The sequence below is a fragment of the Microcaecilia unicolor genome, chromosome 13 (genome assembly GCF_901765095.1).
Source record: "Microcaecilia unicolor chromosome 13, aMicUni1.1, whole genome shotgun sequence".
NCBI lineage: Eukaryota > Metazoa > Chordata > Amphibia > Gymnophiona > Siphonopidae > Microcaecilia > Microcaecilia unicolor.
In genome coordinates, this window is record NC_044043.1 from 71,669,179 (window position 1) to 71,693,730 (window position 24,552).

The 24,552-nt window shown below is 42.2% G+C and overlaps 1 protein-coding gene across 1 annotated transcript in view; it reads left to right on the forward strand.

The window, feature by feature from the left end:
* Positions 1–24,552, forward strand: part of ATAD3A (ATPase family AAA domain containing 3A) — a 117,030-nt gene that overhangs the window by 78,721 nt on the left and 13,757 nt on the right. The window contains exons 13-15 of the mRNA XM_030185648.1: positions 4,390–4,460; positions 16,051–16,218; positions 18,593–18,701. Of these exons, the coding sequence (XP_030041508.1) occupies positions 4,390–4,460; positions 16,051–16,218; positions 18,593–18,701 (348 nt within the window). The remainder of the gene's footprint in view (positions 1–4,389; positions 4,461–16,050; positions 16,219–18,592; positions 18,702–24,552) is intronic.

The window sequence follows — 24,552 nt, forward strand, 5'->3', positions numbered from 1 at the left end:
GCCATCTCCTGCATTTATGTTTGATCATCGGGCTGTGAGGGCTCCCAGAGATCAACCACAACTCAACTAAAGAAGTATGCTGCTTCTGTTCCATATATCCAGACCCTTCCGGTATAGCTTACGACCTTGATCTCAAGGATTCCTATATGCTTCCCCCCACCCCGCATTCCACTAATATGAGTCTTCCTCAAGATTCAGCAAGGCAGAGCACATAACATTCTCATTGCTCAGTGATGGCCCAGAGAAGTTTGGTTTCCATGTCTTCTTGCCATGCAGATGAATCTGTTCTACTGGTGCATCAACCATCTCTCTTAAAGCAACATCAAGGCCATCTTCTGCATCCCAACCTACCCAGTCTATCCCTGACAGTCTGGAGGTTGAGCAAAGCATGTTAGACAACCTTCCAGTCTCCCAAGAGGTTAGAGAAGTTCTAATGACCAGAATACATCCACTAGAAGATCCTGTCAGTTGAAATGGACTCATTTCTCCCACAGGGCCTCATCGAACAGCCAAGATTCCTTTGCCTTGAGTCCTGGCATACTTTCTTCAGCTCATGCAAGCAGGATTGAAGACCACCTCCAATATGCATCCATCTCTCTGCAATTGCAGCTTACTTTAGAATTCACAAAATTAACCATTTGGAGACATTATCCCTAAGAGAAGCAATAGTAAAGCTCAGTGACGGTACTGTAAATGGACCTGGATTTGATTCCTGGCTCAGGTCTTCTACTCTTAGGGCAGAGGTTCGGAAGGAGAAGTTAGTCATCTTGTAGTGGTGACACCTAGTGGATGAATTTAGAACCCATAATTGCAGGGTAATGGAAGGAACCCTGGAGCATGTTCCTGTTAAGATCTGTCACTGCAGTGATTGGACTAAAGTAAGAAAGGAGGGGATTTAAATCTTTATGGATAGAAATTCTGTGTGTGTAAGAGAATAGTTGTAGGGGTATACCATTCTTCACCTGGCCAGAATAAACAGATATTGAAATATTAGTAGAAATTAAGGAAGTAAAGTTTGGCAACAATGTGATTTTAATTACCCCAATATTGACTGGTTAAATATTGCATCAGGATATGCTAGGAGGGTAAAGCTCCTAGATGAAATGAATGGCTGCCTCAGGAACCAACAAGAAGAGGAGCAATTCTAGACCTAGTACTTACTGGAACAGATGATTTGATGTGAGATGTAAGTGTCAGGACCACTTGGCAGTAGTGGACAGAATTACTGCACTGAGGACACAACGGAGATTTACTACATTCACATTTAACTCTTGAAAGTGAGATTATGACAAATGAGGAAAATGGTTTAAAAACAAAAAGGAGCAGTTTCAAAGGTTGAGTAGACATTGTGTAAAGTGGAAGCCCAGATCAGAGGTATTCCATGTATTAAACAAGGCAGAAGGATGAGCAAATGACAGCTGGCCTGCTTGAAAGATAAGGTGAAAGAATTTATAGCTAAAGAGCATGCATCAAAAATGTAAAAGAGCTGAATGAAGAAGATGAGAAACAGCACTGGCAAGGATGCAAAATATTGATAAGGCAAAAAGACTGCTGTGGGGACAAAAACTTGTAACCTAAACTTTCAGGTTCATTCAAAGAAAGAAGCCTGTGAGGGAGTCAGTTGGACCATTAGATCAATGATGTAAAAGGAGCTCACAGGGAGGAAAAGGGCATAACAGAGAGACAAAATGAATTCTTTGCTATGGTCTCTGCTGGGGAAGATGTAAGGGAACTATCCATACCACAAATGATATATAATGGTTATGAACCTCTATCTGTAATAGGGCAAATTGAGAAACTAAAAAATGGCAAATCACCTGGACCGGATGATATGCACCCCGAAGTACTGAAATATTTAAAAAATGAAATATCATCTATTATTAATTTGTAATCTATCATTAAAATCATCCACAGAACCTGAAGATTGGAGGGTGGTCATCATAAAATCAATTTTTGAAAAGAATTCCAGGGGCGATAGGAAACTACAGACCAGAGAGGTTGACATCGGAGGCAAGCAAAATAGTAGAAACTATAATAAAGAATAAAATTATTAAACATATAGTTATAGTTTAATGGGACAAAGCCATGGGTTTTGTTATCTTGCCTCAACAATCTGTTTTGTTTTTTTTAATTTTTATATCATGAATAAACGTGGATGAAGGTAAACCAGTTGATACTGTATCTTGAGTTTCAGAAAACATTTGACAAAGTCCTTCATAAGAGACTCCTAAGAAAATTAAAGGTCCTGTGATAGAAGGCCATATCCTTTTGTGGATTAGAACTGGTTAAAAGAGAAATCATAGAGTAGGCTTAAATGGCTAATTCTCTCAATGGAAGGTGAATAGTTGAGTACCATAGGGATCTGTACTGGGACCAGTGCTTTTTAGCCTATTTATAAATGATCTGGAAATGGGGGGAAATGAGTGATGTGATCCAACTTGCAGATGACACAATTACTCAAAGTTGTTAAATCAAATGCAGATTGTGAAAATTGCAGGAGGATGTTAGGAGGCTAGAAGACTGGGCATCCAAATAGCAGGTGAAATTTAATGTGGACAAATGCAAAAGTGATGCAGATAAAGAATAACCCAAACAACAGTTACACAATGCTAGCTTCCACAGTAGGAGTTGCTACCCAGAAAAAGGATCTACGCATCGTGGACAATATACTGAAGTCTTCTGTTCATTTGTGGTGGTGGCCAAAAAAGTAAACAATGTTAGGAATTATTAGGAAAGGAATAGGGAATAAGTATCTTAATACTTCTGTATCACTCCATGGTGCAACTGCAGCTTGAGTATTGTGTGCAATTCTGGTCACTTCAACTCAGAAAAGATATTCAGTGGAATTGGAAAAGGTATGGAGAAGGGTATCCAAAAAGATAAAAGGGATAGAATGACTCTCCGAAGAAGAAGGTTAAAGAGGTTAAAGCTCTTCAGTTTGAAGAAGAGATGGCTGAGAGGAGATATATGCTAAGAAGGCTATGAAATCCTGAGTGAAGTGGAACAATAAATGTGAATCGTTTGTTTTTAAGAGTGCAGAGACTAGGAGACTTGCCATGAAATTACATAGTACATTTAAAACAAATAGGAGAAAATATTTTATCAATGAATTTATAATTAAGCTTTGTGACTTATTGCCAGAAGATATGGTAAAAGCAGCTATGTAGCTGAATTAAAAAATAAAATAGGGTGATTAACGTATTGCTTGTTAATCACGATTTAAAAAAATTAATCATGTTGTAGCATCTACTGTCTCCTCCAGACATGTCTTCTGCTCTCTTCCACTCCCAACCCCTGTCCTCTGTTCAATCTGACATCTTCCCCCCCACCACCCACAATTCAACCTCCCCCAATCTACCTTAAAGGTGGTCCTTTGTTGGTCAGCAGCAACATTGCATATATGCTGTTTGAAGCCTGGTCTGAAGCTTTCCCTCTGACCTTTCCTGCCCATGCAAACAGGAAATGATGTCAAAGGAGGTGGGTATGCTTCAGAGCAGGCTGCAGACAGCATATGTGCAACACTGCCACTGCTGGGGACCAACAGAAGACCACCTGTAAGGTAGACCAGCGGGGAGGGGGGGAGGATTGAAAGGGGACAGGTGCCGAACCCTGGGTAGGAACGGGGGAGTGAGTTAAAGAACTGGAGATAATTGACCTCAGAAGGAAAGAGATAATGGACTTGGGGAAAGAGGAAAGAGATTGAAGGATGAGACATGGAGAGATGCTGGATCTGCGGGTAGGAAGGAAGGAGATTCTGTCCTTTAGGGAAAGGAAGGGAGATGGGTTTTGATATATACCACCTTTCTCTGGTTACAGTCAAATCAGTTTCCAGGTACTTATTTTGTACCTGGGGCAATGGAGGGTTAAGTGAGTTGCTGAGAGTCACAAGGAGCTGCAGTGGGAAATAAATGAATAAAATACCTTTTAATTGTGCGATTGAAAATTGTAATCAAAGTACAGCCCTAGTTTGGACAAATTTTTGGAGGAAAAGTCCATAAGTAGTATGGAATCTTGCTATTGAGATCCTGCCAGGTACTTGCGATCTGGATTGGCCTCTTTTGGCAGCAGGAACTCGGCTTGATGGATCCAGCAATACTTTACTCACTGTGGTTGCCTGGCATCACTGGAAAACTGAAAATTAAAGTACTTACCAGTTGGTGCGGAAGTATGTAATTACAAGGTAGCAGGGGTAGGAGGTTCGTCTGTGTTCTGCATGTTTTCTTGCCCCTCCCCCCCCCCCCCCCCCACCAATTTATATTCTTAGCCTTATGCAAAGTGATTCAAGAGATTTACATTAATACTGATAGAAATTTAACAAACTGCCATAAATAAGAAGCCATAAGAAGCCACAATTATTTCAGCTTACCTACTGGCATTTCTCTCTTGCAGGAGAAGATCAGTGAAGACCTGAGAGCAACACTGAATGCATTCCTCTACAGGACAGGAGAGCAAAGCAACAAGTAGGGTCCCCTGTCTGATGTTCCTCATGTTATGTTTTCCGAATATGAATGTACTAGAACTTGAACTGAAACAGAGTCAAGGGTGATTGTTTTAGTTAAGAGATGAAAAATATATTGGCAATACCAGATGTCCTTAACAAAGAGGAGTCCTTTTTAGACAGGCTGTAGTGTGCTGCTTGTGTGAGGCACTTTTTTTCTTTTCTGTGTGGTAACAGCAAGACCTGCATACTTCTGTGTCCTCTCTAGTAATTGCATCTTTTGGGGCCTGTGGTGGATTTGATAACAGTGAATACAGTTGTGCTTCCACCTCCCAGTGCATCTGCCAGTGGTGTGGCCTGGAGCTGTTTGATTTTACCTGGCACGAAAGCACTTAGGCTGCTTGAAGAACCTCTTCTTCTAAGCCTTGGATTTCCCTCCAGACATGAAGGATCTTGGTTATTGGTTTCAGATTTGAGTGCAGAATTTGCAGTAGGCTGCCACTGCTAATATAGAATCTCCTTTCAGAAAAATGTTCTCTCAAAAGGAAAACCAGAAACAATTTCTTACTGCTCTAATGTCAGGCATCTGGATTCACAGAAGAAGTCAAGGCAGCATATGAATGCTAATGGGGTAATTTTATAACTATGGGCATGTGTAAAGCATATGCTCAAACCTTTGTCTGTGCAGACTTTGCCTGATTTTCAAAGCAAAAGTATATGGGTGCTTCTGCTTTGACATTATCCCATACCTTACTACACAAGCAGATGTTCAGGGTTAATTTACATACAGGTGGTTCATTTTTCAAAAGATGCACATAAGTGACGGCCACTCCCCAATCCAGGTCCCGGAAGTTTCTCCGCTCAATCCAGGTAAATCAACATGTAAAAAGTACATAGGTAAAGAGTTTTGAAAATTACCCTTGGAATATGCAGCCACCATGGAACATAGCTTTGATTATGTATTTGGACCAGTCCAGGGACAAGGACCAGGGAAGTGCAGAAGGTCTAGCAGAAACGTTAAAGCTGAACCTGCAGTAAGGAAGAGTTGCTTAAATTTAAAAAGTGCTACTTTCAAGACGTTGCTAAAAATAGAAGATGAACAGGAGCAGACAAGACAGCTTTTGTGTGTGTTGTGGATTCTCCCTAGTTTATGATGTCCCCAGAGCCCCTCAGTGGAATAACAGCTTCAAAGCTGATGAGCTATTTTGCTTTTTATGTCTTGCTAATAGTACCAATTTTTTTCTTTTAGTTTACCTTTCTAGATAATGTTCAAGGTGACCTACAGCATTATTAGAGTTCAGGTAGAAAGTCATAAGAACATAAGTGTTGCCATACTGGGGCAGACCGAAGGTCCATCAAGCCCAATATCCTGTTTCCTATATTGGCCAATCCAGGTTACAAGTACCTTGCAAGATCCCAGAACAGTAAAGCAGATTTCATGCTGCTGATCCTAGGAATAAGCAGTGGATTTAGTGGGCTGCTCAAGGTCACTTGAAGGATCAGTGGGAGAAATGGAATTTGAGCCCTGGTTTCATTGGTTTGAGTTACAGCAGTGGAAAGATGAATTCACTGCAGAGCAGCAGAACTTGTGCTTTTCTGGTCGGGCGTCTAGATGGAAACAGATGGTGAGATGTAGGGAAAAAAATTTGCTACTGCTGTGAAACTGCTATTTGCCATTATAATGCACCATTAAACCTGCAGCACCAATTAATGCAGTGGAGGGAAGCTGTGAGAAGGCGGCCTCATTAAAAGATGAATACTGATTTCCCCTTTTTTTTCAGTGTGCAAATAAGGGTCAACATAAGTTTTAGTCCAATAGAAAGGTATAACCGACTTAATACATCCGACTAGCTGTTATCATTTCTCTTCACCATTTTTTCAAGAATTTCCTATGTTTTTAATATGTAAATTGATGTGACCTGAAGAGAGACTCATTACAGAGGAGGGTAAAAATGATGTCTGTGTGTAGACATTTTTTTTAAATAATTGTGATGGGAGAATAACCTGGCAATTTTAATTCAGGAATCTGGAGCAAATGCCCTGGGTTTATGCACATTGTACCTCCTGGTAGACCTCAAGAAATGTGTACTACAGAAATAGCTGGGCCATTAGCACCAAACACTTGTAGAGGTTATTGTCACCCATGTGACAGTTTCTACTCTGCTGTATTGGAAGATGTTTGGAGCCGTCTGTTGAAGTTTACGACTGGCGATCTTAACCCTACAGTGTTGAGATAAATTGTTTCCTGTGAATAGTGATGTTTTTCACGTTAAAAGTTTTCCTGAGCTGTATTTTTTTTTTGAACTTTTGAGACTTGATGAATGCCTTTTGAAATAAAGACTATTCTGTTTTGTTATTCTAGTGATTTCCCATTTATTTGGGAACATCGTTTTTTGGGTTTTTTTTCTCCTTTGTGAAGTTTTCGGCTGTTCCTTTTTTGGGGGGGGTTCACTATAGAAACCAGTGATAGAAGCCATTTTGTGGAGATGTACATTGTGGGGTGTCCTTTGGCAGTTGAATATACAGTTGGTCTTTTTTTCATTGACATTCTTAGCAAAATATCTTTTGGATATTTATTGCTTTTTATAAAATACATTTAGCACCACCAAAAAATCCCCACATGTACAGTGGGGGAAATAAGTATTTGATCCCTTGCTGATTTTGTAAGTTTGCCCACTGACAAAGACATGAGCAGCCCATAATTGAAGGGTAGGTTATTGGTAACAGTGAGAGATAGCACATCACAAATTAAATCCGGAAAATCACATTGTGGAAAGTATATGAATTTATTTGCATTCTGCAGAGGGAAATAAGTATTTGATCCCCCACCAACCAGTAAGAGATCTGGCCCCTACAGACCAGGTAGATGCTCCAAATCAACTCGTTACCTGCATGACAGACAGCTGTCGGCAATGGTCACCTGTATGAAAGACACCTGTCCACAGACTCAGTGAATCAGTCAGACTCTAACCTCTACAAAATGGCCAAGAGCAAGGAGCTGTCTAAGGATGTCAGGGACAAGATCATACACCTGCACAAGGCTGGAATGGGCTACAAAACCATCAGTAAGACGCTGGGCGAGAAGGAGACAACTGTTGGTGCCATAGTAAGAAAATGGAAGAAGTACAAAATGACTGTCAATCGACAAAGATCTGGGGCTCCACGCAAAATCTCACCTCGTGGGGTATCCTTGATCATGAGGAAGGTTAGAAATCAGCCTACAACTACAAGGGGGGAACTTGTCAATGATCTCAAGGCAGCTGGGACCACTGTCACCACGAAAACCATTGGTAACACATTACGACATAACGGATTGCAATCCTGCAGTGCCCGCAAGGTCCCCCTGCTCCGGAAGGCACATGTGACGGCCCGTCTGAAGTTTGCCAGTGAACACCTGGATGATGCCGAGAGTGATTGGGAGAAGGTGCTGTGGTCAGATGAGACAAAAATTGAGCTCTTTGGCATGAACTCAACTCGCCGTGTTTGGAGGAAGAGAAATGCTGCCTATGACCCAAAGAACACCGTCCCCACTGTCAAGCATGGAGGTGGAAATGTTATGTTTTGGGGGTGTTTCTCTGCTAAGGGCACAGGACTACTTCACCGCATCAATGGGAGAATGAATGGGGCCATGTACCGTACAATTCTGAGTGACAACCTCCTTCCCTCCGCCAGGGCCTTAAAAATGGGTCGTGGCTGGGTCTTCCAGCACGACAATGACCCAAAACATACAGCCAAGGCAACAAAGGAGTGGCTCAGGAAGAAGCACATTAGGGTTATGGAGTGGCCTAGCCAGTCACCAGACCTTAATCCCATTGAAAACTTATGGAGGGAGCTGAAGCTGCGAGTTGCCAAGCGACAGCCCAGAACTCTTAATGATTTAGAGATGATCTGCAAAGAGGAGTGGACCAAAATTCCTCCTGACATGTGTGCAAACCTCATCATCAACTACAGAAGACGTCTGACCGCTGTGCTTGCCAACAAGGGTTTTGCCACCAAGTATTAGGTCTTGTTTGCCAGAGGGATTAAATACTTATTTCCCTCTGCAGAATGCAAATAAATTCATATACTTTCCACAATGTGATTTTCCGGATTTAATTTGTGATGTGCTATCTCTCACTGTTACCAATAACCTACCCTTCAATTATGGGCTGCTCATGTCTTTGTCAGTGGGCAAACTTACAAAATCAGCAAGGGATCAAATACTTATTTCCCCCACTGTATTTGGCATCACCCATGTCAGAAAAAGCTTTGTTACAAAAGAAAACATTTTTTTGAGAAAAGGATGGTGGGGGGGGGGGGGGGGGGGGGTAATTTTATAAAGCTATGTCCACATTTAAAACATTTATACGTAGTCATGAATATGCACAGAACCCCCCCCCCCCCCATTTCTATAAATTTGTATGCTTATTTTTACACACAAGTTATAACAAAGGAAAATGAGCACACAAGGGCCTTCAAAACTGGGACAATCAGAAATGGCTTATTCAAAAATGACCCGACATGGGCCGTGTTTCAGCGAGAGTCCGCCTGCATCAGGGGTCAAAAAAATGTCCAAACTTCCTTAATGAGCATTACAGCCAAATTCTTAATAAGCAAAACAGAAATTTCACTCTTCCTATAGGTATCTGCACAAATGCAGAAAACAGCTGTCTTGATTGTGCTACTGCTTGAAAAACGCCGTCAGTAGACAAGTACCACCAAACCAAGTTACAGAATAGTGGCAGTTACATGCATAACTTAATAATGAGATGTTAATATTAACGAGCACTAATTGGCTGTAATTAGCGCTAATTGGCACTAAATTATAGACCTCTTTGCTGTGCGTGTTCTGCAGAGGTGATATATCAAACTTAATAAACTTGCCTTTGTCAAACAGATTTAAAATAGGCACTTTTGGGGTTTTTTAAGACTCCTCACAGGTGCCCAGTTGCAAAATTACCGCTTATGAGTTTGATTTTAGTACTTAACACGTGTAAGTGGTGGATTTTGTAAATCTCCCCATTTGAAATGTGCAGGACCAGAGCGCTAAAACTCACTTTTGGAAAATAAGCACCACCATACTGGGATAGACCAGAGGTCCATCAAGCCCAGTATCCTGTTTCCAGCAGTGGCCAATTCAGGCCACAAGTACCTGGCAAGATCACAAAAGAGTAAAACAGATTTTATTTTGCTTATCCCAGCAATAAGCAGTGGATTTTCTCAAGCCCATTTTAATAATGGCTTTTGGCTTTTCTTTTAGGAACGTTTCCAGTCCTTTTTAAAAACCCTGCTATGTAACTGCTTTTACCACATTCTCTGGCAGTGAATTCCAGAGTTTAATTACACATTGAATGAAGAAATATTTTCTCTGATTTTGTTTTACATTTGCTACTTATTAGCTTCATTGCATCCCCCCCCCCCCCAGTTCTTATATTTTTGGAAGGAGTAAACCAGCAATTCACATCTACTCATTCCACTCCACTTAGCGATATTCCATCACCCCTTCAAACGTCGGGTCCGAATGAGGGGTGACCCAGGAGTTGTGTTACTCAAGCAGGTGTAAATGCCGATTGAGGAATTTTCCATGGTATATATGTATTGCTGTTGTAAAATACAGAATACATGTATGTAATCTTTAAAATTCATGCAAACCACAACCATAACGCATCCTCTTTAAATTTGTCTGCCACCACCTCGTATATAAATAATGTGTTTTTAAAAATTACTACTTGTAATGTGTATGCTGATCTACAAATTAAAATCACATCCTCTGCTTACCCGACGTCTGGCAGAGGGGGTAATTTTTATATCCCTAAATTTTGCTTCGTGTGTAAAATTGTGAACTAGGATTAGGGGGCACACAATGAAGAAGAGAAAGTAATACATTTAAAACGAATCGGAGAAAATATTTCTTCACTCAACGTGTAATTAAACTCTGGAATTTATTGCCAGAGAATGTAGTAAAAATGGTTAGTTTAGCGGGTTTAAAAAAAGTTTGGCTGGCTTCCTAAAGGAAAAGTCCATAGACTTGGGGAAAATCCACTGCATATTTCTAGAATAAGCAGCATAAAATGTATTGTACTGTTTTGGGATCTTGCCTGGTACTGGTGACCTGGATTGGCCACTGCTGGAAAGAGGATGCTGGGCTTGATGGACCTTCAGTCTGTCCCAGTATGGCAATACTTATATAGTTATGTAACTTAAGTTATAGAATAGCTGCTAATTGATGTTATCAACCAATAATTGGTGATCATTGGTGTTATCTGGCACTAATATAACTGCCCTTAGTCAGAATTTGAGTACATAAAATCCATAGTAACTGCAAGGGGATATGAATCTGGGTGGAGCATGGGCAAGTTGGGAGTGCCCAGCACTTAAGCATCAGCCCTTCAGAACTGATGCTCAACTCCCATGGTAAGCCAACAGCGCAGAAAATTAGCTCACCAGTGCTCAAAGGAAATGATATGCAAATTACGTGTGCAATGTTAAAGCGAAAGCAAGGAGGGGGGATGTGCTAGACACGTGAAGAAGAGTTAGCGCGGTAAGTGCAGCTCCTGTGTGCATACACCAGGCAAACACAAACATGAAGCACACATTGGTGTCTGTTTTCTGCACCTTTAAATATAAGCTTTTCAATTTTTTCTTTTACTTGGCTTATATTTATTTAAATGCAGGAAACAGGCACCAATGTGTGCTTTCACTTTCGGGTTTGCTTGGACTTAAGCACATTTGTTTCTCACTACTGGCACTTAGGGGCTTGCATGGGCTTCCTTCTATGTTCAAACTGTATAAAAACTGACAGATTTTAAAGAGAATCATGAGAAATCCTCTCTTCAAACCTCCTAATGCCTGCGAGTTGGCATTTTTTACAACAGTAAGGTGGCTTTGTTTTGTACGCAGTTCCCCTAAACATTTTCAGATCTATAAAGCCCTGTCTCACATGATGCTGATGAAGTCCTGGAGCCATGGCACCCCCCACCCCCAAGAGCACCATCTAATTCTTTGTATTTTTTCCTGTCCTGTATAGTAATTCCATTCTGTTGCTTTGTCTCCGATATTATATTGTGAACCACTATGATGGTACCTCGTTACCTCTCGCCTTGACTATTGCAACCTACTCCTCACTGGTCTCCCACTTAGCCACCTATCCCCCCTTCAGTTTGTTCAGAACTCTGCTGCACGTCTTATCTTCCGCCTGAACCGATACACTCGCATCACCCCTCTCCTCAAGTCACTTCATTGGCTTCCGATCAGGTACCGCATTCAATTCAAGCTTCTGCTACTAACCTACAAATGTACTCGATCTGCAGCCCCTCCTTACCTCTCAACCCTCATCTCCCCTTACGTTCCTACCCATAACCTCCACTCTCAAGACAAATCCCTCCTTTCAGTACCCTTCTCCACCACCTCCAACTCCAGGCTCCGCCCTTTCTGCCTCGCCTCACCCCACGCGTGGAACAAACTCCCCGAGCCCATACGTCAGGCCCCCTCCCTCCCCATCTTCAAATCTCTGCTTAAAGCCCACCTCTTCAATGTCGCCTTCAGCACCTAACCTCTACACCTCTACCCAGGAAATCTAGACTGCCCAACTTGACATTTCGTTCTTTAGATTGTAAACTCATTTGAGCAGGGACCGTCCTTCTTTGTTTATTTTGTACAGCACTGCGTAACCCTAGTAGCGCTCTAGAAATGTTAAGTAGTAGTAGTAGTAGCATTGGGAGGGAATAGCAAAATGAGCTCATTAACATGCTTTTGACTATGTTAGTGTGCTATTTTGCGTTAACCATTAGCACACTCGTTTCCCATGCTAGAGCGTATAAGCATTCTGTGCTCACTGATACAGGCACTAGTTCAGCGCCAATGGCCTGTAGTGCCTGCGTTTGCTTCTGAGCATTAGGGCCTGAGAGCTTAAGGACATCTCTCCCATACATGAACTAGAGAAAATCAATGATTGCATTCTCTTTCAGCAACAGTAGTCCATATCTTCAGGTACTATTACACTGAACCATAAAACACATTAAAGTCCCCCTTCATAAAGTTGCACATTACTTCCCCTATGGCCAGCAGTAATGGTCGTAATCTTTAGAACATCCTAAGCTTCTTTCTTTTAGAGGAGAAACCAGGTAAACCACAAATATGTTGAGTTAATCAAATAAGCAAATTAAATTCCTGACCTCCATGTAGGACTTGAACTTGCACTTCAGGCTTGCGCATTAAAGGCTCCAACAAGTGCAGAGACTTTTTTTTTTTTTTTTAATGTTCTTTTGGAACAAAAGCTGGCTTCTATTCTTTATTCATTATGACAGCTCAGCCTAACAGCCACCTCGCCTGGATAGTACCCAACACACACAATAACTCTTCAGCACTATATATCCTGTACCCCAGTTATTTATAAACAGAAAATACCAAGGAAAAAAAACATACCCCTGGTTTCACCTTCTACTACTTATTAAAGAACAAATCATTAAGAAGTTGCAAACAGCCCAAAATACAGCAGCTAGACTCGTATTCGGGAAAGCAAAATACGAAAGCGCCAAACCCCTAAGCGAAAAACTACACTGGCTCCCTCTAAAAGAACGAATTGCGTTCAAAGTATGTACCATGGTCCACAAAATTATACATGGGGATGCTCCGGCCTATATGACAGATCTTATAGACCTGCCTGCTAGGAACGCAAAAAGATCAGCACGTACGTTCCTCAACCTCCATTACCCCAAATGCAAAGGATTAAAATACAAGTCCACTTACGCAACCAGCTTCTCCTACATTTGCATGCAGCTATGGAACGCGCTTCCGAAGACCATAAAGACAACGCAAGAGTTAACCATCTTTCGAAAACTACTGGAAACTGACTTATTCAAGAAGGCATACAACAAACAACCGTCCTAATTACCAAACAATAAGAATGAAGATTAAGATTGGACCGACCCTAATCACGCGACCGAGCAAACTCAATGACCTTAATGAACAAATAATACCACTTCTAATATCGACCACAAAATGCCGACTAACCTCACCGCCATACACTAATACTCTCACCCTAATGTCCTCACCTGAGCAACTACATAATGCCGACACCTACACAAGATCACAATGTATTCTTCTACCATGTATGTTCGCACTTGATTGTAAAACCATGTACTAATATGTACGCAAGATCACAATGCATTCTTCCACCATGTTTGTACGCACTTGATTGCAAAACCATGTGCATATTTGTAGTCCGGAATGACAATCGCCATTACGGCAAATGTAAGCCACATTGAGCCTGCAAATAGGTGGGAAAATGTGGGATACAAATGCTAAAAATAAATAAATAAATTTCTATAGCTCAGTTCATTCCTCAAATTCATACCACAAAAAAACAGTATTGTGTTCCTTTTGTTTGCTCTGTCCATACCTCTGGATTTCAGGGTTCTATAACCACTCCCCCTTTGGGATAATTCCTGTAACTGGTCCTTTCTCATGGGCTGGACTATTCTAAAGAGCCCTCCCCCTTTTGAAGCAACTACTCCATCCTCCCTTGTGCTATATCTTATGGGACCTATAGTTTCTTTCATTCTTAAAGGCACAGTGCCCTTTTTTTTTTTTTTTTTTTAACTTTGTTTATCCTCAAATAGGAACTTGGGGTCCTGTAGCTCACTCCTACTTCACCCTTTTCACAAAGCACAATAGTGTCTTATCACTGTAAAATATTATCAGTTATGCACCTAACAGCAGCTGGGCGTGAGCATTTATACCAGCCATTGAGCTAAAGTTAGATGCATAATTGTGGACTTACATGTGTAATTGCTGTTATAGAACAGTAGCCTAGTTGCTGATATAGAATTTGTACTTGGTGTGCGTTATCCCGGCGCCTAATTTTAGGCATCCTGTAGAGAATGAATAGTTTAAAACAATTTTCCATACCACCCTATTTGTGAAGAAGTCAGAGTGATTTATATTAAATAAAAATCAGACAGAAAAGAACGCCAAGTAAAGCAATTCATTCCGAGTACTAACAACTGTCAGCCAAACATACAATCCTTTTCCTCTACAGGTCCTCTTCCCTAAGAGACAGCCGACTCAACCACCCAAATATTTCCTTAAAAAATAGGATTTCAGCTTAAGTTTAAATAATAAAAGCCTTCTTCACGAATTCCCAACAGTAACTGATTCCAGAAATGGGGGCATACCAAAAAAAATAAAAAAAACACCTTCCCTAGCGGAGGTAAGGCGAGCCGAGGAATGAGGGGGAAGTGTCAATAATGTATGGATTTTCCTGTGCAGGTACCAATGAATTTTCAAAACAGAAGTATGTGTGTACTTCCACTTTGAAAATTACCCCAGAGAATTTATGTGCATTATGTACCCCTGCTCTTTGGCATACACAGATTTCCTGGGTTAATAAATGTGCATATGCACACATCTTATAAAGTATATGTGTAAACACCCAGGACCACCGAGAGACTGGGCTGGGCCTCCCAAGGTCGTTGCTGCTGCCCCCCCAGGCAGCTGCGCCGCAGTCCCCACCCATCCCCCTCTGTCCACCACCGGGCCGGGCCCCCTGCATTGAAATCATCACAGCGCCTCACCTGTCATCTCGCTCTGTGACTGAAAGCGCAGCAGCGGCAGATCGGATTCGCCTCCCTTTGGGCCTTCCCTCCCTGTGCCCCGCCCTCGTGGAAGTTACATCAAACGAGGTCAGGACACAGGGAGGGAAGGCCCGAAGGGAGGCGAATCCGATCTGCCGCTGCTGCGCTTTCAGTCACAGAGCGAGATGACAGGTGAGGCGCTGTGATGATTTCAATAAGGGGGTCAGGCCCGGTGGCGGATGGTCGATGGAGCCGAGGGCGGGTGAGATCGCGGACTGCAGCGCTGGGCCCCCCTTGGAGGCCCGGGCCCTGAGAATTTTGTCCCCCCCCCCCCCCCCCCCCCCCTCCCGCCCCCCCGGCGGTCCTGTAAACACCAACAGCTTCTCATACCTACCCCTGGGAATGCCTCCGCTCTTTTTGTTAGACTTACATGCAAATTGTACATGTTTATGTTTAGCTACATATTACAGGAGCAATTTTATTAAAAAAAAAATTCTGCACATAAAACATAGTTTTGTCCATGGAGCTGCCTTTTAAAATTACCCTCAAAAACGTCTAGGTCTCATATGGTTTGATTTTTATTATACCAATCTTTGTGGTGGCAACAGATGTTGTGTTCCAGTCCCATGCTAGTCCCAATGATTCTGCAGCTAGACAGATGCAGAATGGCTGGTGGCTGTGTGCCATCACCTCGCATCACCTGCTACAAGCCTCCATGCAGAACTGCAGAGGGAATATTAAGTCTCTAACAGTAGCAGAGCCCTTGGTCATTTTATCAATAAAGAATGAAGGTGATTGGGAGATGGGCAGGATGTTGCTGCATATCATCACATCGCCAAGTATGGTAATTCAGAATAATGACTCTATATCCCTAGGTCTGGAACGGTAATGTAGGAAACGTTAAGACTAGGGGAGAGGAATTGCCAGCTAAAACATGAAACCATTTCCTACTGTTTAACAGTGTTTGCTGTATTTATTTACGTGCATTAATTTGAATTTGATATTTTTAAAGTTAGCAGACTTTGCTAAACCCAGAGTTTTCTTTCTTCTTTCTAACAGATTTATGATGGTTTTAGCCAGTAATCAACCTGAACAATTTGACTGGGCCATCAATGATAGAATAGATGAAATAGTGAACTTTGCCCTTCCACAGCTAGAGGAGAGGGAGCGGCTGGTGAGGCTCTATTTTGACAAGTTTGTTCTGAAACCTGCTACTGAAGGCAAACAGTAAGTATCAGAACTTTCATTTTAAAGGGCCAGTTTGTTATATTTTATTATAACCTTTATGCTTGGTTGTATGTATGTGTATAATATATGCATGTATAATATATTTGTGCAAATATGTCAGCTGAAATTCCAGGCCCCCAAGCAAACATTTTGCTGAAGGTTTCAGGAGCAAGATCTTAGCTCCTTTCTGAAGATCCTGAGTCCTCTTCCTCTTAGCCTTAATCCCGGGGCCTGTTCTCGGGCCCTGTACTCGCTACCAATGTCCCATTCCCAGAATCAGTCTCTCTTGCTCTCTCCCCTGAATCTCAGGTTCTGTAAACCAGTGTTTGCCAACTGGTCTGCTGATCAGATGTGTCATGGGAAAGTCACTACTGCTTGATGCTCAGGTCTAGACCAGAGCTTGGGTTATCTCTTGCACCAAGAAGAGACACCATTAGTGGCTGTTAAACCCACAGGCACTCCTTTCGAGCACATTCATAGTTATCTGTACCTCTCTTTCCTAGCTACAGTATGATCCCTGAAGTAAGGGAGCAGACGGGCAGCCTGCAGGGCAGTACACATACAAAAGTTGCTTCTCAACCGCTAAACTGAAAATTGAAATACCTTTTTCTTTTTCTGTTGGCTGGGTTTTTATTAAGATTTATTTTCTACCTTTTTGAGAATTTCCCCAAGGCCACATACAGCAAGTACAACCAAAACGTAGGCAGTAAACAATTACAACAGTGAAATACTCAACACAATACGCATTAAAACATCTTAATAGACAGCAGAGGACAAGTGGAGGTGGGACATACAGATATCTTTAGATCGATCAGGATGACCTAACAAGAAAGATTGGCCTTGCGTGCAGTCAGAAAAGTGCATTCTGCAGTGCATGTAGTAAGCAAGTCCTGTTGCTATATGTGTAGCTGGTGTTTGTCCTTTTGTCTTGAATAAAGCTCTATCAAGCAGGGATTGTCTGTGTACAGCACTTTAGAAATTATAATAGATATAAACTTTTTTTGTTACCACTCCCCAACCTTCAGCCCCCCACCCCCTGAGATAGCAGTCCTACATCTACAACCCCACCTCCTGCCTCTCAGACCATCTAATACATCCCCATTCATCCCACTCTACTCAGTTTCTAAGTGCCTGCTGTCCTTACCCCATCCCCTCTTTCCCCCTCTCCACTTAGTCTTGAAGTCCCTGCTATCCCTACTGTAAATTCTAGGCAAGCTTACCTTATCCTTTTTTTTCTTCTTAGCCAGCCACCTTCTCCGAAATATGGAATTCCCTAATCCACCCCATCCCTGAGTGCCCATCTAGTCGGAGAATTTTAGTTTTATTTAATTTGAGAATTTAAATTACACATAATCAAAAATATGGTTCAAGGCAGATTTTAAAGCAATAAATCCAGATAGTTAAAACTGAGAATAAATATAAAAGAAGCAAAAACTAACACTCAAATAATAAAAACTAAGTCAGAATACAATATTTAATAAAATTACAGGAACAATCAACTCCAAATGGTATACCCACTACCTATAATATTTCTGAAAGCTTTAAAATGCCTTCTGAAAAACTGATATTAATCCGTTAGTGCCCAGCGTTCCCTTATGGGAGCTTATTATGGGAACATTGGGCACTAATGGGTTAATCTAATGTTTGACTGCTGTTTGGCACTTTGTTCCGATGTTGGGGGCCTCCATAGCTGCTAACTTTCTCAAAGGTAACCGGTAATTGCATATTTTTAGGAGAAGAAAACTGACACTTCCCAGATGATGCTGATCTGGTCAAAGGAGTGGCTAAATTCAATAATAACAGATTCGGCAAGTAGGTAGGAGCTAAGTGATGAAGAATTTCTAATGTCCAGTGATATTTGAACTGGAAAAAGTGAAAGTAACTGTGCTTCACTTTTTCCAGTTCAAAATATCACTGGACATTGAGGTGTTAATGTGCCAAGACTCCCATTTTGGCACTATTTTATAAAGACGCATAGGTGTCTATGTGACTTTTATAAAAACACTAGCACAGTTTCAACCACAATAACGCCTAGATTGAAGGAACAGACATTATTCCTGCCCAAGAGCAGGTCTAAATGTTAAGGCGGGGCTGCTATTTATGTATGCATTTTTTAAAAATATGCACATACTCACTAATGCCTTCCCTGAGCATGCTTACTGCAAAAGAATATGGCAGCTTGCACCAAGCTTGCTTTTAGGCATGACCTCATTTGATAAGTGTTCATTTACATACATTAAAACAGCAGTTTACGCATGAAAATGATTTGTTGCCCTGGAGGTAACCCAAGTTCTGCTTTGCTTTTTTGGGTAAACAATTTGCTTTCTGATGTGGCTGTTGGTGTGGCATTGATGCTTATGTTCTCACTCTGTAGGCGTCTGAAACTTGCCCAGTTTGACTATGGAAAGAAGTGCTCTGAGATAGCCAAGCTGGCGGAGGGAATGTCTGGCAGAGAGATCTCCAAACTCGGTGTGGCATGGCAGGTATGGTACTGGACACAGTGAATAGTGTATGTTGAGAGAGAAGTGCTTGGCTTCAGACCCATGAAATGCATTGGATTGCAATTCCTTGTAGCTACAAACTGAGTTCCTCCATGAAGGTTCTCACCCATTCTGACAAAAAATATTCTCTAGGCACTAAGATGTTAAGATGGGAATCCCAATACCCAACAGCTAGAAAGAAGGTAACACTTGTCTTGTGGTGTACTTAGATTTGGAGAGATTGCTGAGTGAAATCACACTTCTGCACACTTCCAGTGATCTTCTGATGTGACTTTTGTTGACTCTTATGAAATAAAGCAACGAGGTCAATCTCGCCTTGTTAGATGTGAGCAACAGAGCTCCCATGAAGGAAGTTGTTTCAGAATGCACTTTGGTGTTTATGGAGAAGTGTGTGTATAGATATACAGCTCTATGTATCACATTCATATGTGTGTATGTTCTAGTTCAGGACCCTAAATAATGTTACAAAAATCCTCTTTTGAGGTTGAAAGCCTGTCTACAAGTCAATTAAAAACAAATCCAAAAAATGTTTTGATGGTGAAATTTTGGATTTTGAAACATTGGCCAATACTTATTCTTTACCACTTACTCACCGATATGCCTTCCTTCAATTGTTGCACATTCTTTCTGGTAAGGGTTTTAAAGAGTTTGTCTTGCGAGACCCTGCTTATTTACAAGATTTATTTACTATGACATTTTCCACCCCACATTTTCCCAAGAAAGCTCAGGTTTAATGCAGCTTACATAACAAATTAAGAAGAAGCATTACAAGACAATTAATACAAGAACACAACAAATTAGCTGAACACAGATCTAAAGAAGTGGGATTTAAGTAAACTTCTAAACAACATATAACGACCAAGTGTCTGATATATTTGGATAATGAGTTTCAGAGTTTGGGTACTTTGGTAAGAAAAATTAGCATTATGGATAGTTTTGTAGGGTAAGTTTTTATAACTTGGGAAACATAATATGAGATATTCTCTAGATGATGTGGCATTTCATGGTGATAACTTTATCATATAAGATGGTAAGATACCATAAAGAAGATTTACCATTTATGTGAAGCTTGCTTGTTTACTAAGGGTCTAGTCTCTGCTCTGTATCGCTGTTTATGCTGACAGAGTCCTGCCCCTGTCACTCATCGATGCAGATGGGAAATGGAGCTAAAAGTGACTTATTTCTGAAGCTGATTGGGACAAAATGGATCTTGCTGTTTGTCACTACCAGGGCCCTGAACTTACAGGAAAACTCTGTTAAAGTTCTTTACTGCTGGTATCTCAGTCTTGCACATTTGCAACACCATTTCTCTTAGGCCTCACCTTTTTGTTGACGTCGCTGCGTGGACAGCTGGTTACCATGGACATTGTTTGAAAGCCCGTGCCTTTTTGGAAGGCAGTCCAGGCCCATATTTTGTTGCTTCTGGGATATCCTGTGCCTTGAGACCATGTTGGTTTTTTAGCTGAGCAGACCGATCTCTGGATTCACCATCTTCTGAGTGCAACAATGCCTTATTGCTGCTCGGCTGCCTTTAGCTCAGTTTCTGGAAAAAGCCTGTGGTTCCTTCATTGATGTTTTGATTCTGTCATATATGTGTTGCGGGTAAACTGCAGGCTGTGCGCTTGAAGGCCCTTGGGAGGTGGGAAACGTTTTGGGGCCCGCTTGCCTCCTTGGGCTCTTGATATGTTTACATTGTTTATTTATATTTTACTGTACATCACCTACCCATCTATGTGTGCATGTTGCTTGCTATTTATGTAAAGGCTGGGGGAAGCTGGGGGGAGGGAACGGTTGTTGGTTATATGTTTCCAAGTCTCGAAAAAGTGAAGTTGTGTTTTGCTAAGGCAGAGTGGGGTGTTTTTTTTTGGGGGGGGGGGGCTTGTTTTCTAGGAGGAGTGGCCTAGTGGTTAGGGTGATGGACTTTGGTCCTGAGGAACTGAGTTCAATTCCCACTTCAGGCACAGGCAGCTCCTTGTGACTCTGGGCAAGTCACTTAACCCTCCATTGCCCCAGGTACAAATATGTACCTGTATACAATATGTAAGCCGCATTGAGCCTGCCATGAGTGGGAAAGCGCGGGGCACAAATGTAACAAAAATACATAGTTGTGCTTGATGCTTTTCAGTCTATCATTTTGTGGCATTTTTGTTTCAGCTTGTATCTCTGTGCTTTTATCAATAAAAGACATTGTTGAATTTAAAAAAAAACTGCAGGATGGTGGCATTATCAACAGGTACAAACTGGGCTAATGATGCTTCATCTCCCATTGAGCCCACTCAGGTCAAATTACAGCAGCCTGTCGGGCTGAATGATAGGTAGTGATTGCCACAGGGTCATTGGCCTGTAGAGACCAACAGGACATACATAGACCCAACCAAAGAGAGAGAATTGGCCTGGAGCAGAGGCAGTGTGCAACACAACAGGAAGGAAGCCTGTTCCCCTCCTCCCCTCTGTGACTGGTAGAGACTGAGAAGGGAAATGAGGAAGAGAAAGGGGGGGGGGCTACATTGCAGATAGGAGTGAAGAAAGATAGAACATGAGGAGCTGGAGACTGCAACAGGGATGTCTGGAAGGGATGTCTGGAATGCCTGGCTATCATTCACTTTTACTCATCTCCTCCCACCCCTCACTTACTGACACATGCACCCATGCCACTCACTTTCATCTCACCCTCCCCCCCAATCCACATACATACCACGACCATTGATTGATTTGATTTTAATGATAAACTGTTAATCACAAGCTAATAATGCTGCTAAATGGTGTACAATCAAAGATCTAGTTTTGGAGAGAAAGAACAGGTTATGTGGCAAGGAATGGCTTGTTGAAATAGCCAATTCTTGATCAGCTTTTTAAATTTAAGAAATGTATGCTCAGTTCAGAATACAAATGGAGAGAGTTCCAAAGTTTGGGGCCAATGTAACTAAAAGCCGAGTCACGAGTGGCATTAAGCCTCAGACAGCGAGAGGAGGGGAGGGATAAAAGGGCAGGTTTGAGAGGAGCGTTACTATTGCGTGGGGGCATATTGGAATTAGGAATTGATTACGGTAACTCTGTGCTGTCAGAGGCCTGTGTAAACCAGGATGAGGAACTTAAATTGCATCCATGAGGAGACTGGCAGCCAATGCTCAGAAATAAGAGGGGGAAATATGATTGTATCGACAAGCATTAAAGAGTACAGTGAAACCTCAGTTTTCGTTGACTTCGGTTATCGTCGGTTTCGGTTTTCGTTGATTTGTGAAAAATTTGTCTCGGATTTCGTTGGTTGCCTAGGTTTTCTCTGCTAATTTTGTGAAAACAAAGGGCGATCCACACGTTCTCCTGCTCATTGGATTTACATTGATTCATATGGAAATAATTGCCTCGGTTTTCGTCTGTTTCGGTTTTCATTGATTGTTTTCGGACGGATTATCAACGAAAACCGAGGTATCACTGTAACTTATCTGCACATTGATTATAACTAACTTAACACACACACCATCATATGGAGGGGAGTGGGTAAAGACATTTGCTTTGGTCACCCTCTGGGGATATGTGGATTTTCAGTGACATATTTGGGAATCTCTGCTCTAGTCAGTCTGTGTGTACATGGTGAAAACCAATGTGTTGGCCCTGATAAACCTTGCTTTCTCTACCTCACCAGCTCTCCCTCCACTAGTCCGTTCCCCTCTCTCTCCTTCCCCTCATTCCCTTTCCTCCTTTCCTGAAGTTACTATTGAAGAAACTACACTTCTCCTTTCTTCCTCAAAATGTACCACCTGTTCCTCTGATCCCATTCCCACCCACCTTCTTAATGCCATCTCTCCTACTCTTATTCCTTTTATCTGTCACATTCTCAACCTCTCACTTTCCACTGCGACTGTCCCTGCTGCCTTTAAACATGCTGTGGTCACACCTCTCCTTAAGAAGCCTTCACTTGACCCTACTTGTCCCTCTAATTACCGACCCATCTCCCTCCTTCCTTTTCTCTCCAAATTACTTGAACATGCTGTTCACCGCCGCTGCCTTGATTTTCTCTCCTCACATGCTATTCTTGACCCACTACAATCTGGTTTTCGCCCTCTCCACTCAACCGAAACTGCGCTTACTAAAGTCTCCAATGACCTATTACTGGCTAAATCCAGAGGTCAATATTCCATCCTCATTCTTCTTGATCTTTCCGCTGCTTTTGACACTGTCGATCACAGCATACTTCTCGATACCCTGTCCTCACTTGGATTCCAGGGCTCTGTCCTTTCCTGGTTCTCTTCCTACCTCTCCCTCCGCACCTTTAGTGTTCACTCTGGTGGATCCTCTTCTACCTCTATCCCTCTGCCTGTCGGCGTACCTCAGGGTTCTGTTCTTGGTCCCCTCCTCTTTTCTATCTACACTTCTTCCCTTGGTTCATTAATCTCATCCCATGGCTTTTCCTACCACCTCTATGCTGATGACTCCCAAATCTACCTTTCTACCCCTGATATCTCACCTTGCATCCAAACCAAAGTTTCAGTGTGCTTGTTTGACATTGCTGCCTGGATGTCTCAACGCCACCTGAAATTAAATATGACCAAAACCGAGCTTCTCATTTTCCCCCCCAAACCCACCTCCCCGCTTCCCCCGTTTTCTATTTCTGTTGATGGCTCTCTCATTCTCCCTGTCTCCTCAGCTCGAAACCTTGGGGTCATCTTTGACTCTTCTCTCTCCTTCTCTGCTCATATCCAGCAGACCGCCAAGACCTGTCGTTTCTTTCTTTACAACATCCGTAAAATCCGCCCCTTTCTTTCCGAGCACTCTACCAAAACCCTCATCCACACCCTTGTCACCTCTCGTTTAGACTACTGCAATCTGCTTCTTGCTGGCCTCCCACTTAGTCACCTCTCCCCTCTCCAGTCGGTTCAAAACTCTGCTGCCCGTCTCATCTTCCGCCAGGGTCGCTTTACTCATACTACCCCTCTCCTCAAGACCCTTCACTGGCTCCCTATCCGTTTTCGCATCCTGTTCAAACTTCTTCTACTAACCTATAAATGTATTCACTCTGCTGCTTCCCAGTATCTCTCCACACTCGTCCTTCCCTATACCCCTTCCCGTGTACTCCGCTCCATGGATAAATCCTTCTTATCTGTTCCCTTCTCCACTACTGCCAACTCCAGACTTCGCGCCTTCTGTCTCGCTGCACCCTACGCCTGGAATAAACTTCCTGAGCCCCTACGTCTTGCCCCATCCTTGGCCACCTTTAAATCTAGACTGAAAGCCCACCTCTTTAACATTGCTTTTGACTCGTAACCACTCGCCTCCACCTACCCTCCTCTCTTCCTTCCCGATCACATTAATTGATTTGATTTGCTTACTTTATTTATTTTTTGTCTATTAGATTGTAAGCTCTTTGAGCAGGGACTGTCTTTCTTCTATGTTTGTGCAGCGCTGCGTATGCCTTGTAGCGCTATAGAAATGCTAAATAGTAGTAGTAGTAGTAGTACTGATGCAGGAGAAGGTGTTTCCTTCCATGTCAGACTTCACAAAATGACTTTTCAGAGAAAGGGTTGTGCGCTTATTTCTACTGACTGATTTACAATCTGCTATATACTGGCAATCTAGTTAATAAGATTTGAGAGTAGGACCTGTTGATTGATCAGGCTCTGCTGTTCTAATTGGAATGATTTTATCTGGAGGTTTTCCTGGCTCTGTGGTGTTTGGAGAGCAACTGATTGCTCTGCTTTGTTGGAAGAGGCTTTCTCAGCTTCTGATCTCACCTCACAGTAAGGGCCTCAAGCAGAGCATGATTAACCCTTTGGTGAGCCCTAGGCAGACTAGCTCGTTAGGTCCTTTACCATAACATACATTTTTAAACCTCTAC